This window comes from Anabrus simplex, chromosome 6, assembly GCF_040414725.1.
Source record: "Anabrus simplex isolate iqAnaSimp1 chromosome 6, ASM4041472v1, whole genome shotgun sequence".
NCBI classification, from domain to species: domain Eukaryota; kingdom Metazoa; phylum Arthropoda; class Insecta; order Orthoptera; family Tettigoniidae; genus Anabrus; species Anabrus simplex.
This window is the reverse complement of record NC_090270.1, coordinates 223,183,429-223,199,593: the sequence shown is the minus strand read 5'-3', so window position 1 is coordinate 223,199,593 and position 16,165 is coordinate 223,183,429. Positions and strand designations below refer to the sequence as shown.

The window sequence follows — 16,165 nt, the reverse complement described above, 5'->3', positions numbered from 1 at the left end:
AAACTTAGCTTTCCATTGGCTTGAAAATTAGAGAGGATGAACTCTATCCTAAATCACACTTGATCTCAAATACAGTATATTCAAAAGCTTAAAGTCGCTTCTCTCACTTTAAACAAAATAAAACTCTAACAAATTGAGTAATGGATGACCATGATATCCTTCCTACAGCTCCATCTGTACAATATTTATAAATCTGCATTATGTTCTGTCTCAATTGCTGATAATTAACATACGCAGTTATTAATTTGAATATTTTTATAATTAATACTCTTGAAACATTCTAAAATGACTTAGTTAATAACGTTGTTATATGACCTAATAATCAATATTAGTCATTAAAATAACAATTGTTCTCTTGAAAAACATTAAATGAATGAATTGGACTTAATCGTGTAGTTACATGAATTAATGTTAGAAAAATTTCTTTTAATTTTACACACTTGCTTATGCTTGATTTTGAAAATTATACGATCATATTCGCTTATTCAAATCACGTTATTAAATACTTGAATCTATCCTTAAGCTTTGCTTAGAAATTATTCAATGATAATCAAAGAAATGAACCAAAACACAAACAATGCTGGAATAACCTGATCCACCATGCGGAACATGTGGTCAGATTATAAACCCCATTTCAAGAAATAACACTTCAAAAATCATCAAAAGCTACTACTACTACTACTACTACTACTACTACTAATACACACACATATTCATTTTATATACAAAATTTATGCATGGATTCTAGGGTTTTATTTTTTGATTGTTATCATAAATTACGGTCGAATGAACTAGGCAGATGAACCTCCATTAAGTTAAATATGTTCAACAAGACATATGACTCGTGACAGAATTGGGAAAATGACTTTGAGCATTATAGTGGCATTATGACAACGAACTTTTCAAAATTTAATTCAGAACGTTCGATAGAACAATACTCGCACACATCGCTTGGGTTAAAACTGATACCATCGGACACATGGTCATTGAGCGCCGATAATTATTATCTCGTAAACACATGAAATATCACTCAACACGTGCTCCGGAAGCATTGTAACCCGTGACACATGCTTCCGAAATTCAATAAATATCCTGCAGGAAAAAAGATGGACAGGAAAATATTATAAAAGTGTACTCAAATTTGGTGATGTAGCTCGATTCCTGGGGCGGTCTATTCTGCTTCCATATTGAAGAAGTCTGTCACGTGCTCCCTTTGATGTTAGAAATGGCTACATTTTAGAAGCACGTGGTAACAGCAAAGTCCAAATCCCTCGTTGTTGAATGGAATGCTCCTCTTGATGGTAGGGTGGGGTAGACATCCTAAAGTAGATGTGGGTCTTGCGTTGGTTGAGGTCCTCTTCTTTCTTCAAAGTTATAGTTAGCTGAAACTGACACAAAGAAGTTTTAGTAGAAGTTAGACCAGACTGAATTATTTAATTGCAGGTGATACTTAACTCGACTTGTGGGCTCTCGCAGAATCATAGAAGTAAAGGGTGATTAAGGCAAATCCTGATGTTTTGTAGCTTCTCACTTGGAATTGTGGCTCTCATTTAGATGATTATTGGTCCATAATTGTACTCCATAATTGGCTGGAATTGTTCTAGAGATTCCCTGAGCGCTAGCGGGCAGAGACATGAGGCAGCATGTAACCTTGAAGCAGGCCAGTGTGTCATGTGATCAGCACGTTATCGATCGATGAGGTGAGGCGAAAAATCAATACTCTGGACTCTCAAAAACCTGTTAAGCAGCTGATTGAACGATAAAGCTGATTGTCACAAAATAAAATCTAACACAACTCTCATAATGAATAATTGACACTGGTTATTATGGGCACATAATTGAACACTTTAACTAACTATCATTGTCAAAAACAGATTAATGCGTCACTTTAAAATGTTCTTTCATTAATACAATTTTGAACTTTAATAAATAAAAAACAAAGGATTTTGGGAATGTTTATGTGAACTTTTAATCTTGTTATGTGTAAGGAAGCCGTCCCTAAAATTTTGTAAAATTATTTTATCACCCTGTATGCAGTATTACATGCTTTTTATCGGATAATCTGAGCAGACCAGTTAGTTTGGAATACCAGTGTTCTGCAAGTTCTTTATTGCTATGTAAACTGAAAAAAGAAGAAAGAAATCGACCTATTTGTTGCAAGTTACACATTGACTAAATTATGCTACGTGCTGACTAATTGTTTCTAGGTGTAGTAAATTATAGCCTTTATTGACATTTTCATTACAAAGCCTAGGCCTAAACTTTGAAATATTGTATTCAAAATGCTACAATTTAGGACCACTTGAAATTATTTGATACATAACCTTCAAATACACACATAATATCTCCTAAATAAGCCGGGCTGAGTGACTCAGACGGTTAAGGCGCTGGCCTTCTAACCCCAACTTGGCAGGTTCGATCCTGGCTCAGTCCGGTGGTATTTGAAGGTGCTCAAATATGACAGCCCCGTGTCAGTAGATTTACTGGCACATAAAAACTCCTGCAGGACTAAATTCCAGCACCTCTGCGTCTCCGAAGACCGTAAAAAGTAGTTAGTGGGACGTAAAGCAAATAACATTAAATTATTATTATCTCCTAAATAATCCATTTCACTATGTCATTCATATTGCCTTCTGCTTTAACTATTTCAATTGTTGTTTTCTTCACTTATTATTTCGCACCTACAATCATAGACTTGATTCGTGAAAAGTATAACGAAAACTATCGAGTGACATCCAGTGACAACTTGTTACTACATAGTAGTACGGCAAACCTACAGTTATAACTAGACCTGGGATTTTAGGCTCTAAAAAAATTAGTTTTAGTCGCCTAAAATAGGCTTTTAAAACTAGTAAATAGGCTTTTAAAACAAGTAAATAGGCTTTTAAAAGAGAAAATAGGCATTACAAATGTGTTTTTAAAATGTGTGGATAGGCAGGAAGTAGACTTTAAAATATTACAATATACACTTAAACTGTAATGTGATACTTTTTTACTTTAACAAATGTGGTATCCCTATTCTTAATCGAAATAACTGCAAAATTAAGACAGAATAAAAAAGACATTTATCAAACACAATATAAAAAAGTCTTGTCAAAAAAAGTTATGGATTATATGATATATCATTATCAGTACTGATCTAAAACCTTAATACTAAAATCACTGTACACAATTACAGCACTGTAGGCATCCAATAACAGTGTAAACGCGAATGGAGTATGTGTTTATTATTTGTGAGGAACATTCCTACAGTACCTACTTTCATTCGTAGTTTGCTTTAGTACATAACAATGATCTTCTCCAAATTTTCCACTGTCAGGCTGTGTCTTTTGTCTGTTGAAATCATTTTGAAAGCAGAAAAAGAGCGCTCCACACTCACAGATGTTAGAGGGGCATAGGAAAATTTACCTACATTTTTCAATTCAATTTCACTTGGTAAGTCTACCTTTTCACCATCCATTACCTGATGTACCCTTTTCAGCACTGAATAACCTGGGATCTTCTGCAGTACACTACACCACTTGTCTCTTATTTTATCCCATACCTTGCCCCTAGCACTTTGTATGTTATTCTCAGCTTCCTCAATTACAGAAAATTGCTGTTTGAGACCGTTTTCTTTTTCCTCCATTTTTGTAATGGTGACTGGAAGAAATGAAAATTTTGCCTGAATATACACAATGTCTCTCTGAACACTGGAAAAATCATTTAACAGCTCTTTGACAGATGACACACATGCAAAGTTGTCCGATAAAGGCAAATTGTCTATCACAGTCATGATTTCCTCAAGATGTTCTGCATAATACAGGGCAGCTTCCATCCAGGAACCCCAACAGGTGATGATTGGCTGTGGTGGAAGGGGAATAGAGGGGCGTTTCTCTCGAAAGATGGCTATTCTTGATGGAGCCTTACAGAACACTTTCTTCATTGTTGAAATGAGAGTTATTTACTGCAGGAAACTCGGCCCTAACTGTTTCTGCGAGTCTATGCAAGGCACGGGCCATGCAAGTAACATGAATTAAAGAAGGATAGAAAGTTTTGAGGAGAGGTGCAGTGGCAATCATGTAGGAAGCAGCATTGGAGACAAGGAGAAGGACTTTAGAATCATCAACACTTCCAGGATACAACAATTGCAACCCCTTGTTGATGAAGTATGCAATGCTTTGACTATTGACTTTCTCAAGCTGTTTAGAGCAAAGGTGAGCAGTGGATGCCTGATTGGGTTCCAGTTTTCCTACTATAAGGTTAGCAATGTACCTGCCCACAGATTCGGTGGTTTCGTCCACACACAGCCATATGCAAGACTCCCCAATATCCTCCCTGATTGACAAAATGATCTCATTGTAACAAATATCTAAGTAGTTTTTCTTTAATGTAGATTCTTATGGTATGTGTTGCTTGGTGTATTTCTGTAAAAAAAATTCTGAAAACCAGATTATGCACAGCATTCCAGGGGATATTTGCTGCAACTAGGGCTCTACACATATCAGCATAGAAACCATTATGGGTTGTAGGAGATATAGTTTGTGTGAGCAGAGTCTGTCTAATGTTGCTTTTCATGAGTGCTTTCGCTTTGTGACTGGCAGTATCTGCATGCTGCAGAAGATGGCATTTTTTCTCATGTGAAATCTAAAACACAATAAAGTGATGTCAATTAGAGACTAAGATGAGGAATAGAAAATTTGAGCTATTGAATAAAATTTGTAATTTTGAACTATTTAAATTGAGCCATTATTACTCTAAAGTTAATTAAGAACAAGAACACTACAGTCCCCTAAGGGCCTTGGCTTTCAATAACGGTTGCTGCCCATCTCATGGCCTGCAGATATTGGGTGGCGTGTGGTCAGCACGATACATCCCTCAGCCGTATTGCCTTGCCTCCGTGACTCCTGCCCACCGTAGCTTCTCAATTGTCCTCACGATGCTGGGTCAGCACCGTTCCAGACCTCATAGATTTCTAAATTACTGCCGGTACTGGAAATCGACCGCAGGTCGCCTGGACCAGGTCTCTACAATTAATCAGAGGAGCCAATGTCAACCTTAGTTTTAGATTAATATGAAATTTAAGATATATGCACATACATGTTTATTGCAGTACTGGCAGAAAATAATCTTGCCATCAAAAGTCAAAAGTGGTCTAGGGAGCGGTGATAAGGGAACAGGGAACTGGAAATCAAGTAGGGATGACATAAAATTGTTAGTGTTGAACTGTAGAAGTATTGTAAAGAAAGGAATAGAACTGAGTAATTTAATAGATATATATTTACCAGATATTGTAATAGGAGTTGAATCATGGCTGAGAAATGATATAATGGATGCAGAAATTTTCTCACGGAAGTGGAGTGTGTATCGTAGAGATGGGATAGGAATGGTGGGAGGGGAGGGTATTCATTCTGGTGAAAGAAGAATTTGTAAGCTACGAAAAAGTTAAAGATGAGACGCATGAAATTCTAGGTGTAAGCTCATTTCTAAAGATAATACGCAACTTGATATATTTGGAGTGTACAGACCGGGAAAGGGTAGCACTGACACGGATTCAGAATTTTTGCAGTTGTATGCTGTCATTCACTTATCCCGGATGCACACAGACTGAATTATGTAACGAACAGCCGGAATTTTAAGAATTTTATATCACACCAATTGTATCATAATTTTATCGTATTTCATGTATCACCACATTAACAGTATGTTATTTTATAATGTGTTAAAATGTGTTTTAGATGTTTTAGGAATATATATCTTGTTTTAATTTGTACTCAAGGCTGATGATGGCACATAGATGCCGAAACTAGTACCATTTGACTATTTGACATGTGATTAAATCACAATAAAACGTCATTCACATAAATGAAAGAATTTAATTTTACTGTAATCCCACTTCAATACGGAACCAATGAAATTCATAACTATAAGTAAAAGTAAGCATGACCAGCAAATGGCAAATAAGTTAATGTGGGAAGGCCAGCTGATTCAGAAAGTGATGAAACCAACCAGAGGGAAAAATATCTTGGATGTGGTGCTGATAAGACCAGATAGAGAAACTGAAGTAATAGATGGTATTAGTGATCATGAAGCTGTTTTTGTTGTAGTTAAAAATAAGTGTGATAGAAAGGAAGATCTCAAAAGTAGGACTATTAGGCAGTACCATATGGCTGATAAAGCAGGCATGAGGCAGTTTCTAAAAAGTAACTATGATTGGTGGAAAACGGTAAATAAAAATGTAAACAGACTTTGGGATGGGTTTAAAGACATTGTTGAGGAATGCGAAAACAGGTTTGTACCTTTAAGGGAGGTAAGGAACGGTAAAGACCCACCTTATTATAATAAAGAAATAAAGAGACTAAGAAGGAGGTGCAGACTGGAAAGAAATAGAGTTAGAAATGGCTGTGGAAGTAAGGAGAAATTGAAGGAACTTACTAGAAAATTGAATCTAGCAAAGAAGGCAGCTAAGGATAACATGATGGCAAACATAATTGGCAGTTATACAAATTTTAGTGAAAAATGGAAGGATATGTATAGGTATTTTAAGGCAGAAACAGGTTCCAAGAAGGACATTCCAGGAATAATTAATGAACAAGGGGAGTGTGTATGTAAGGATCTTCAAAAGGCAGAAGTATTCAGTCAGCAGTATGTAAAGATTGTTGCTTACAAGGTTAATGTCCAGATAGAGGAGGAGACTAAGGCTAAAGAAGTATTAAAATTTACATATGATAACAATGACATTTACATTAAGATACAAAAGTTGAAAACTAGAAAAGCGGCTGGAATTCAGAAGATTTCTGGGGATATACTAAAGTCAATGGATTGGGATATAGTACCATATCTGAAGTACTTATTTGATTATTGTTTGGTCGGAGGAGCTATACCAGATGAATGGAGAGTTGCTATAGTAGACCCTGTGTATAAAGGAAAGGGTGATAGACATATAGCTGAAAATTACAGGCCAGTAAGTTTGACATGCATTGTATGTAAGCTTTGGGAAGGCATTCTTTCTGATTATATTAGACATGTTTGTAAATTTAATAACTGGTTCGATCGAAGGCAGTTCGGTTTTAGGAAAGGTTATTCCACTGAAGCTCAACTTGTAGAACTCCAGGAAGATATAGCAGATATCTTGGATTCAGGAGGTCAAATGGACTGTATTGCGATTGACCTGTTTAAAGAATTTGATAGGGTGGATTATGGGAGACTACTGGCAAAAATGAGTGCAATTGGACTAGACAAAAGAGTGAGTGAATGGGTTGCTATATTTCTAGAAAATAGATCTCGGAGAGTAGGTGAAGCTTTATCTGACCCTATAAAAATTAAGAGGGGAAGGCAGTATTATCGGACCTTTATGTTTTCTTATATATATAAATGATATGAGTAAAGGAGTGGAATCAGAGGTAAGGCTTTTTACGGATGATGTTATTCTCTATAGAGTAATAAATAAGTTACAAGATTGTGAGCAACTGCAACGTGACCTCGATAATGTGAGAAGGACAGCAGGCAATGGTATGTTGATAAACGGTGTTAAAAGTCAGGTTGTGAGTTTGACAAATAGGAAAAGTCCTCTCAGTTTTGATTACTGCGTTGATGGGGTGAAAGTTCCTTTTGGGGATCATTGTAAGTATCTAGGTGTTAATATAAGGAAAGATCTTCATTGGGGTATTCACATAAATGGGATTGTAAATAAAGGGTACAGATCTCTGCACATGGTTAGGAGGGTGTTTAGGGGTTGTAGTAAGGATGTAAAGGAGAGAGCATATTATAAGTCTCTGGTAATAATAATAATAATAATAATCGTATGGCCTCAGCTAGCGTGTGCAGACATTTCGATTTGACGCCATCTGGCTGTCTGCTCGTCAATTTTGACGTTCCGTTTTACTCTAGGCCCACTAGATGGCAGACCGAGTAAACTGGATCTCTCTTGGGTGCCTATGGCTGAGATTTAATGAATTTTGTCGGGTAAATACCAAATGTATCACCAGAGATCTTTTACATGCCGACATCGTACGACATGGAGTATCGAATGGACTTTTTTCCGCCCTTCAAAAATCCGACTACCTCTGCCGGGTTTGAACCCGCTATCTTGGGATCCGGAGGCCGACACTCTACCACGGATCCACAGAGGCAGCTGAGTCTCTGGTAAGACCCCAACTAGAGTATGGTTCCAGTGTATGGGACCCTCACCAGGATTACCTGATTCAAGAACTGGAAAAATTCCAAAGAAAAGCAGCTCGATTTGTTCTGGGTGATTTCCGACAAAAGAGTAGCATTACAAAAATGTTGCGAAGTCTGGACTGGGGGGAAGAATTGAGAGAAAGGAGGAGAGCTGCTCGACTAAGTGGTATGTATATAGGAAAATATTTAATATTTATTTCCACCTATTCAATACAATACAATACAAGATGTTGGCATTTAAGTAAAAACATTTTTCAAATGTGAGACATGTTTCGCCTCTTGTTGTGAGGCATCTTCAGTCACTAATCAAAACCTTATTATTTTTGTCAGACAACATTTCCAAACATTTTACAGTTATTATAAAAATTTCATGAAATAACTAAAGATCTTATATAATGATAAAATATGTAGTTCACTTGATGAATAGGACGTCATTAGATGGTACAGTAGTACAGATGATGGCTTGAAGCCTTAGTCAATATTAGATTTTAAATACATAGTGGAAGGCATATAAAATCATTTCTTTGAAAATATACAATACATTTAAATGATATTAAAATAGTAGATTCTTAGATGATATACTTAAAAATGGAGGTATCATATAATTATAGGTGACAGTTGACGGCTTAAAGCCGTAGTCAGAGTTTGAAGTATAAGTAAAATAACATGCTAATATATAGTACATGGATATGAAAAAGATTACATGGATGAATATAAAATGTAAAGGAAAAACATTCCAGATGCTGGGCAATTGTTATTGACGTTAGCGTATATTTGCCCGTAATGTTTAATGGTCAACAGTTCATAGGTTATTTATAGATTGGTTCAGCCAGATGTGTTACAGGCAAATATACGCTAACATCAATAACAATTGCCCAGCATTTGGAATGTTTTTCCTTTACATTTTATATTCATCCATGTAATCTTCTTCATATCCATGTATTATATATTAACATGTTATTTTACTTATACTTCAAACTCTGACTACGGCTTTAAGCCGTCAGCTGTCACTTATAATTATGATACCTCCATTTTTAACACATTGCGGACCGGTCCCGAGAAAACTCGTGTTTGCCTGGTGGAGCGTTGCGGACCGGTCCCAAGTTATCTCGTGTTAGCAGCAGACTGAAGTTTAGTGCTATCTTTTGAGATATACCAGAAGCATTTGGAGGTCAAGGGTGCTAGAACTCTTATGTATGGTTCTACACAATCGATAGTCTCATTTCTATTCGATTATTCTTCATATCATAGCTTTTCTTTGCATTTCCGGACAACATGTTTACAAAGTTCGAAGAGCCATGCAAGATGGCAGCGCCCAGGGATCGCACGTGTTTAGACAGGGGTTAAATTATTCGCAAATTATGTGCTGATACAGGCTCCGAATGTCCAAGTTATGCTGAATACTTAGAGTTCGATAATGAAATATATTCTAACGGAAATGTTTCAAGTGATGACGAGGATATAGCCTCATCTTCAAGGTGTGGAATTCACAAAGCACAGAACGAGTCTGATAATTGTCACTTTACAATGGCGAAAAATGAAAGTATCCTCCTATTCAATACATCATATATTCCGTCATTAGACGGAGTAAACAAGTTCAGACATGTTTCGGCTCGTTTGAGCCATCTTCAGTGAAAAAATTAGGGGGGTTGGAAAAATTTACATAATATGAGTTGAAAAAATGCTATAAAACATAATGAAAGCGCAAATGAAAAAACAAACAAAAGAGAGCCTAGACGGAAACAAAATAGTACAAATATACAATATTTACATCAATATGCAGAGCAAAAAACAACTTAATGCGACAAAATTCAGTGACACAGGTGTTAATTTGAAATAATAATTGATACTAAAAACTGCGTTAACCTAAGAAACAAGGGAATGAGAAAACAAATGATGCAGATGGAAATGAATAATAGTAGCACATGGTGAGGTTGTGGACCTCATAGTTTACAAATTATTAGTTTATAAAAACGACAAAACAGTTTGAAATCGCTGTCAAAATCCTAGTGGAAACCCATCACATAAAATTGATAAATCTGATAATTGTGTAACGGGTGTAAATATTCTAAATATTGTAAATAATGTAGTGTTTTCTGAAAACTGGATTATGGACAACAGTGAACCTACTGTAGGCTAGAGGATTTTGAAGGTGCTCCTGGTATAAAGGTATGGCCTAATGAATCTGGAAACATAGTACAAGTAGCAGGACTAAAGTTTGGTGAGGAACTTTTTCAGTATGTAGCTGAGCAGACAAACATATACTATGAGCAGAATTCACATTCTCATAACGTGTCCCCTAAAATACTAAAGTGGACTAATGTCCCGAGCAGGGAAATTAAAAAATTGCTTTGTGTATATTGATAGGGCAGGTAAAGAAATCGTGTCTGAAAGATTACTGGCCATCCGATCCCCTAATAGAAAACCCCATATTTCGGAAAACTATGAGCCGAAATAGATTTCAGCAAATTCTTACCTACCTGCATTTCAACTACTATTCAGGAAGGTCTCCAGAATAAAACACAGTAATCCTTCAAAGGCTAGTGAAGATCTGGCAGTTTATTTGAATGCATGCACTCCAGTTTGGGGGTAGTTAGAAAGGGGCCGGGAACAGGGCTGTGCATGGGGTGAAGGGCACCCGGTATGCAATGTGTTAAGTATATCATCTAAGAATCTACTATTTTAATATCATTTAAATGTATTGTATATTTTCAATGAAATGATTTTATATGCCTTCCACTATGTATTTAAAATCGAATATTGACTAAGGCTTCAAGCCATAATCTGTACTACTGTACCATCTAATGATGTCCTATTCATCAAGTGAACTACACATGATTTTATCATTATATAAGATTTTTAGTTATTTCATGAACATTTTTATAATAACTGTAAAATGTTTGGAAATGTTGTCTGACAAAAATAATAAGGTTTTGACTAGTGACTGAAGATGCCTCAACAACAAGAGGCGAAACATGTCTCACATTTGAAAAATGTTTTAACTTAAATGCCAACATCTTGTATTGTATTGAATAGGTGGAAATAAATATTTTCCTATATACTTTATGAAGCTTTCAATACGGACAAAAATGATTTTTATCACATGTAATAAGTGGTATGTTCCGAGCTGTCAGCGGAGAGATGGCGTGGAATGACATTAGTAGACGAATACATTTGAGTGGCATTTGTAAAAGTAGGAAAGATCACAATATGAAGATAAAGTTAGAATTCAAGAGGACAAACTGGAGCAAATATTCATTTATAGGAAGGGGAGTTAGGGATTGGAATAACTTACCAAGGGAGACGTTCAATAAATTTCCAGTTTCTTTGAAATCATTTAGGAAAAGGCTAGGAAAACAACAGGTGGGGAATCTGCCGCCTGGGCGACTGCCCTAAATGCAGATCAGTATTGATTGATTGATTGATTGATTGATTGATTGATTGATTGATGATGGTCATCCCTGGAAATGGTACAAGCCATTGTTGTATAAGCGCAATTTTAGATGATTTCGTTTTAGGCATGATGAACTATATTCACTTAAACAGATGTTCTTTCACTGGCGACTTGACACAGTATGTCCCTTCTTACAACCTGCTTCTTGTTCTTCCTAGATAATCCTCCCCCTCACCCCTTCACTCGACACAGTACGACCTTTACTACCTGCTCGTTGTTCTTCTGAGCTAGTCCTCCACCTCCACCTTTCACTCAGCATTCCTTTGGTGACATTTGCCTGGGAAGAGCACATTTCTGTGAAAAACCCACCCTCTGCTGTTCTGCTCGTTCCAGGGATGTCCATTGTGTGATTGTAAAAATTACAGAAGTTGAATTTTATTTTAAATATAGAAAATAGGCATTTTTAGGCACTAAAATGGGCTCTAAAGGTCCAAATAGGCATTTTAGGGCACTATAAAACTCTATTAATGTAAGGGATTTATCATGAAACGTCAACATATTTAAAAAAATCATGTTATTTCGTAAGGAACGAAATAGGCATTTGCCTTAAAATCCCAGGTCTAGTTCAACCAAGCCCATAAAAGTTGCAGGTGGGGATTTTCAATTAAATTTTATTTCTGAAGCCACAGAAATTGCAGGTTTGGACAACTTCAAAAGAATGGAAGCTCACAGAATGTAGAGGTATGGTTGCTATAGTGTTAATTCATTAAATGAAAAACTTGATATCTGTCTCCTTCACTCAAGTTGTTGTATGATGGTACACCTTCTGCTAACTAATCTTTTTTAAACCAACAGATGCATTATTTCTATTAGGTACTGGAACACAAATTTACAACAGAATAAAAATACATTAATCATTAGTGAACATCAATATAATTTGCCAATCTACTCTAACCTATTTGCAAAAACTCTCCTTACAGCAATTCAGAGTTTGTCTTGTCATAATGGTATAGAATCTTAATACCCAAATTATTCAGATTTTCTTGCTTTTGTTGCTAACAGGAAGTAGTATTTAAGACAGGGTATTGAATGTTCTGTGGCATGAATGCACACAAATCTTTATTTAATCAAAGGGAAATATTTGGCAGTTGTAAATTGAGTTATTGGCAATGCCATCAACATTTTGTAATATTATTAATGTGGACAAATTTATGTGAACTATATTGATTGCCTTTGCTGGCGAGATGTAGTGTTTACAATGTACTATGTCTTCTGGTATGGGCTAGAAAAAATTTGTTACTTTCATTGATCTGCCTCAGTCTCATCCTTACCGGGCAAGTTGGCTGTGCGGTCAGGGGCGCACGGCTGTGAGCTTGAATCCGGGAGATAGTGGGTTCGAATCCCACTGTCGGCAGCCCTGAAGATGGTTTCCCGTGGTTTCCCATTTTCACATCAGGCAAATGCTGGGGCTGTACCTTAAGGCCACGCCGCTTCCTTCTAACTCGTAGGCCTTTCCTATCCCATTGTCACCGTAAGACCTATCTGTGTCGGTGCGACGTAAAGGCGGTAGCAAAAAAAAAGTCTCATCCTTGGCTTTGACAATATGAAAGTGACTGAGGTATGAGTGATGCTAGTAATACCATTTCTTATACAGCCAGTCCTCTTATGAATGGTGTGAAAATGTTGCACATAGGGTCGGTTGGTGCATGCATTTCAGTGGGCTTGGCAGACTGATATGTAATAGCAACTTCTGGCTCGATGAGGAATGCAACGGGAAACTACCTCACTCCTCATTTCCGTAGTACGCCTCTTCAGTGACACCTAAGCTATTTATGACAGATTTTGGCGGAGCTGTGGAGGATCAAACCAGCCTTCAGGCTGAATACCCAACATACATGTATTATTGACAGTAAATTTCTGATTTATTAAAATCTCCTAATATTAAGAATTATTCATTATTTTAAACAAAATTGGATTCAGTTCTTTCATAAAATCCACAATAGATGTGTAATGTATCAGATGGAAAAAAGGGCTCATAAATAAGATACTTTCAGAAATTTGACACATACACAATCACGTTAAGATCCACAGTTCTGATTTTACATGAATTTTAACTGTTCATTATGTAACTGGATGATAGCAGAAAATGATACTCTCACAGACACAACCATAAAGATTAAAATGGTGTCTATTTTCTCGTACTCTTATACACCAATGTAACATTCTAGCCACTGTATCAGTTTCTCCTAAAACTGGCCTGCACATATAAATCAAGCTGGTGCCAACAGTAGTAGACTACAGTTCATACACCTTCTTAAACGTATTGTTCTATTATATAAAAACTCAAGAAGTTACCTACTGTACGTTCAGTAATATATCTGTTCGAATTTAGTGTACTTACTAGTGGTAAATTATGTTGGTATCTTCCTAAGAAACGCTTATTTTTGTTTTAGTCATTGATGCAGGCTTGACGTTTTAGTGATACCTATTTATTCTGTGCACTGATTGAATCTCAAATTACCTTACTTTTACTTTTCAGTCTTCACCATGAAATTGAAGACTTCTACCAGTACATGAGTCCTACTCCAGAAGAGCACCAGCTACGTGTAAATGTTGTGCGGCGAATCAAGAAGGTTATCTTGGGCTTATGGCCTGAGGCCACTGTAGAAATTTTTGGCAGTTTCAGGACTGGACTGTATCTTCCCACAAGGTATGATCTTTTTTGCTCTTTCCTTTTTTTAAATTTTTTTTTTTCTGTCATACGATTTACACATTTCTGAGAAATGATACAATGCTTGGACTCTTTATAATAGTCTGTATTATAATTTTTCTTCTCTTTTCTGAGAAATAATACTTTTTTTGGACTTTTTATTATGAAAGTTGTACTAACTAGCTTGAATTATAAATCCTTTTCTTTCTCTTTGCAGTGATATTGATCTTGTAGTTATAGGCAAGTGGGAAAATCTTCCTCTTCGAACATTGGAGCAGTCGCTTTTGGAGCATAATATTGCTGAGCCTTCATCACTCAAAGTTTTGGACAAAGCATCGGTGTGTAACTAATATTAGTGACCCTGAGACTGAAGCAGATTCCTGTTACTTGAGTTTCAGTCTGTGTGCATGCTTAATAGCATTCTGTAGGATTTTCAGTTAGGATTTATAAACGTGAGATTGTAATTGGACTCTACTATTTTCCTTAGTTTATTGTTAACTCTTTCAGTGCCAGGCGAAAATGTGAAGGTGCAGTCTAAAAGTGCCAGTTTTTTCAATGGAAAATGGAGGCTTGCAGAAAAAAAGAATAACTTGTCTGATTTTAAAGATATGAAAACAAAACTTAATCAGGGAGTGCCAAACATGGGCATTTAAATTGAGGATAACTTTCAGATCATTATGAAGTTTTTTCAGGAAAATAAATGTTAGAAAATTCGATTATTCCTATTACCACACGCTTACAAATGGAGTAAAAACAAACACTGGAGGGCACACATACATAATACAAGAACCAAGAAATGCATTGTTTGTTTGTTTTAAAAATATCTGCAGGGTGTAAAAAAAATCCAGAATTATAAAATCTAGCACATTGAAAAAATACGCGAACAGTGGCGATCACACAAGTATACACAATTAAATGATGACAGTAAAAGTAACCAGCTGTATAGCTAATGACTGGCGAGTCAGTTGGTGGCCTCTTGCACTTCGTGGACAGTGTTCCTAACTTGGTGACGAATCAAGTGCTGATTTCGCCTGAGGCAATGAATTACTTGCATGGAATGTGATTGTACATAACCAAACTAGTGATAGTGATGATACCAATAGTGACTGCAAAGAAAGGAATGTTGACCAGGACATTTCTGCACATTCCTCATTAGTTCTTTAATTTCGTCCTCTTGCACAACTCTTATTACACTTACATGCCATGTTTTTACGATTCGCCAGGCCAAGGAACTTTGATCGCTCAAGATTATTGATAGACAGAAAACAAAAGAATGTTATCAGACCAGGGTTGCTTGAAATCTCTTCAACGGTCATGCCAAAATTAGGCGCTATGTTCGGTCTAAAAGCCTATCAAAGAATAAAGAAACGAAGAGTTTCTTAGAGCTACGCTGGTAAGTTTCGTTCATATTTTGAGGCAGTAAATAGAGAGATGAATAATCTGCCTATTCAGTACTATCTATTAAAATTTTATTTACATTTTATATTTACATTTGCGCCATTTCCCATGTCCAGGTCAATTGGCGTCAAAGAAAAATCCACGGTTAGGGTCGGTGGGCATCTTAGGGTATGTATCGAATATAAAGATTTTAACGTGGATCCAGGTGTGAAATGTTCACCATAGCGCATTCTTTTGCTCAATAAATTTGATGGACGTCTCTACCGATGTCCAAATATGGTGACGGCTATCCATAATAAGGTTGCCATAATCGTGACTTACACACTATAACGGCTAACTATAAATGATATTAAAATATATCTATCATTTATTCAAGAAATAAATATGTTGGATAAAAAAATAAATCTGGCCAGAGTTCGAAATTAATCAATGAACTTGAAATATTATTTTCAAATCGTATGTTCATAACCATTTCTGATCGTAGGAGTTAATAATCATTGAAA

The 16,165-nt window shown here is 36.2% G+C and overlaps 1 protein-coding gene across 3 annotated transcripts in view; it reads left to right on the top strand.

Moving 5' to 3' along the window:
- Positions 1-16,165, top strand: part of LOC136876349 (terminal nucleotidyltransferase 4B) — a 142,204-nt gene that overhangs the window by 41,676 nt on the left and 84,363 nt on the right. For all 3 annotated transcript variants that reach the window (XM_067150214.2, XM_067150212.2, XM_067150213.2), the window contains 2 exons: positions 14,094-14,264; positions 14,482-14,602. In XM_067150214.2, the coding sequence (XP_067006315.1) occupies positions 14,094-14,264; positions 14,482-14,602 (292 nt within the window). The remainder of the gene's footprint in view (positions 1-14,093; positions 14,265-14,481; positions 14,603-16,165) is intronic.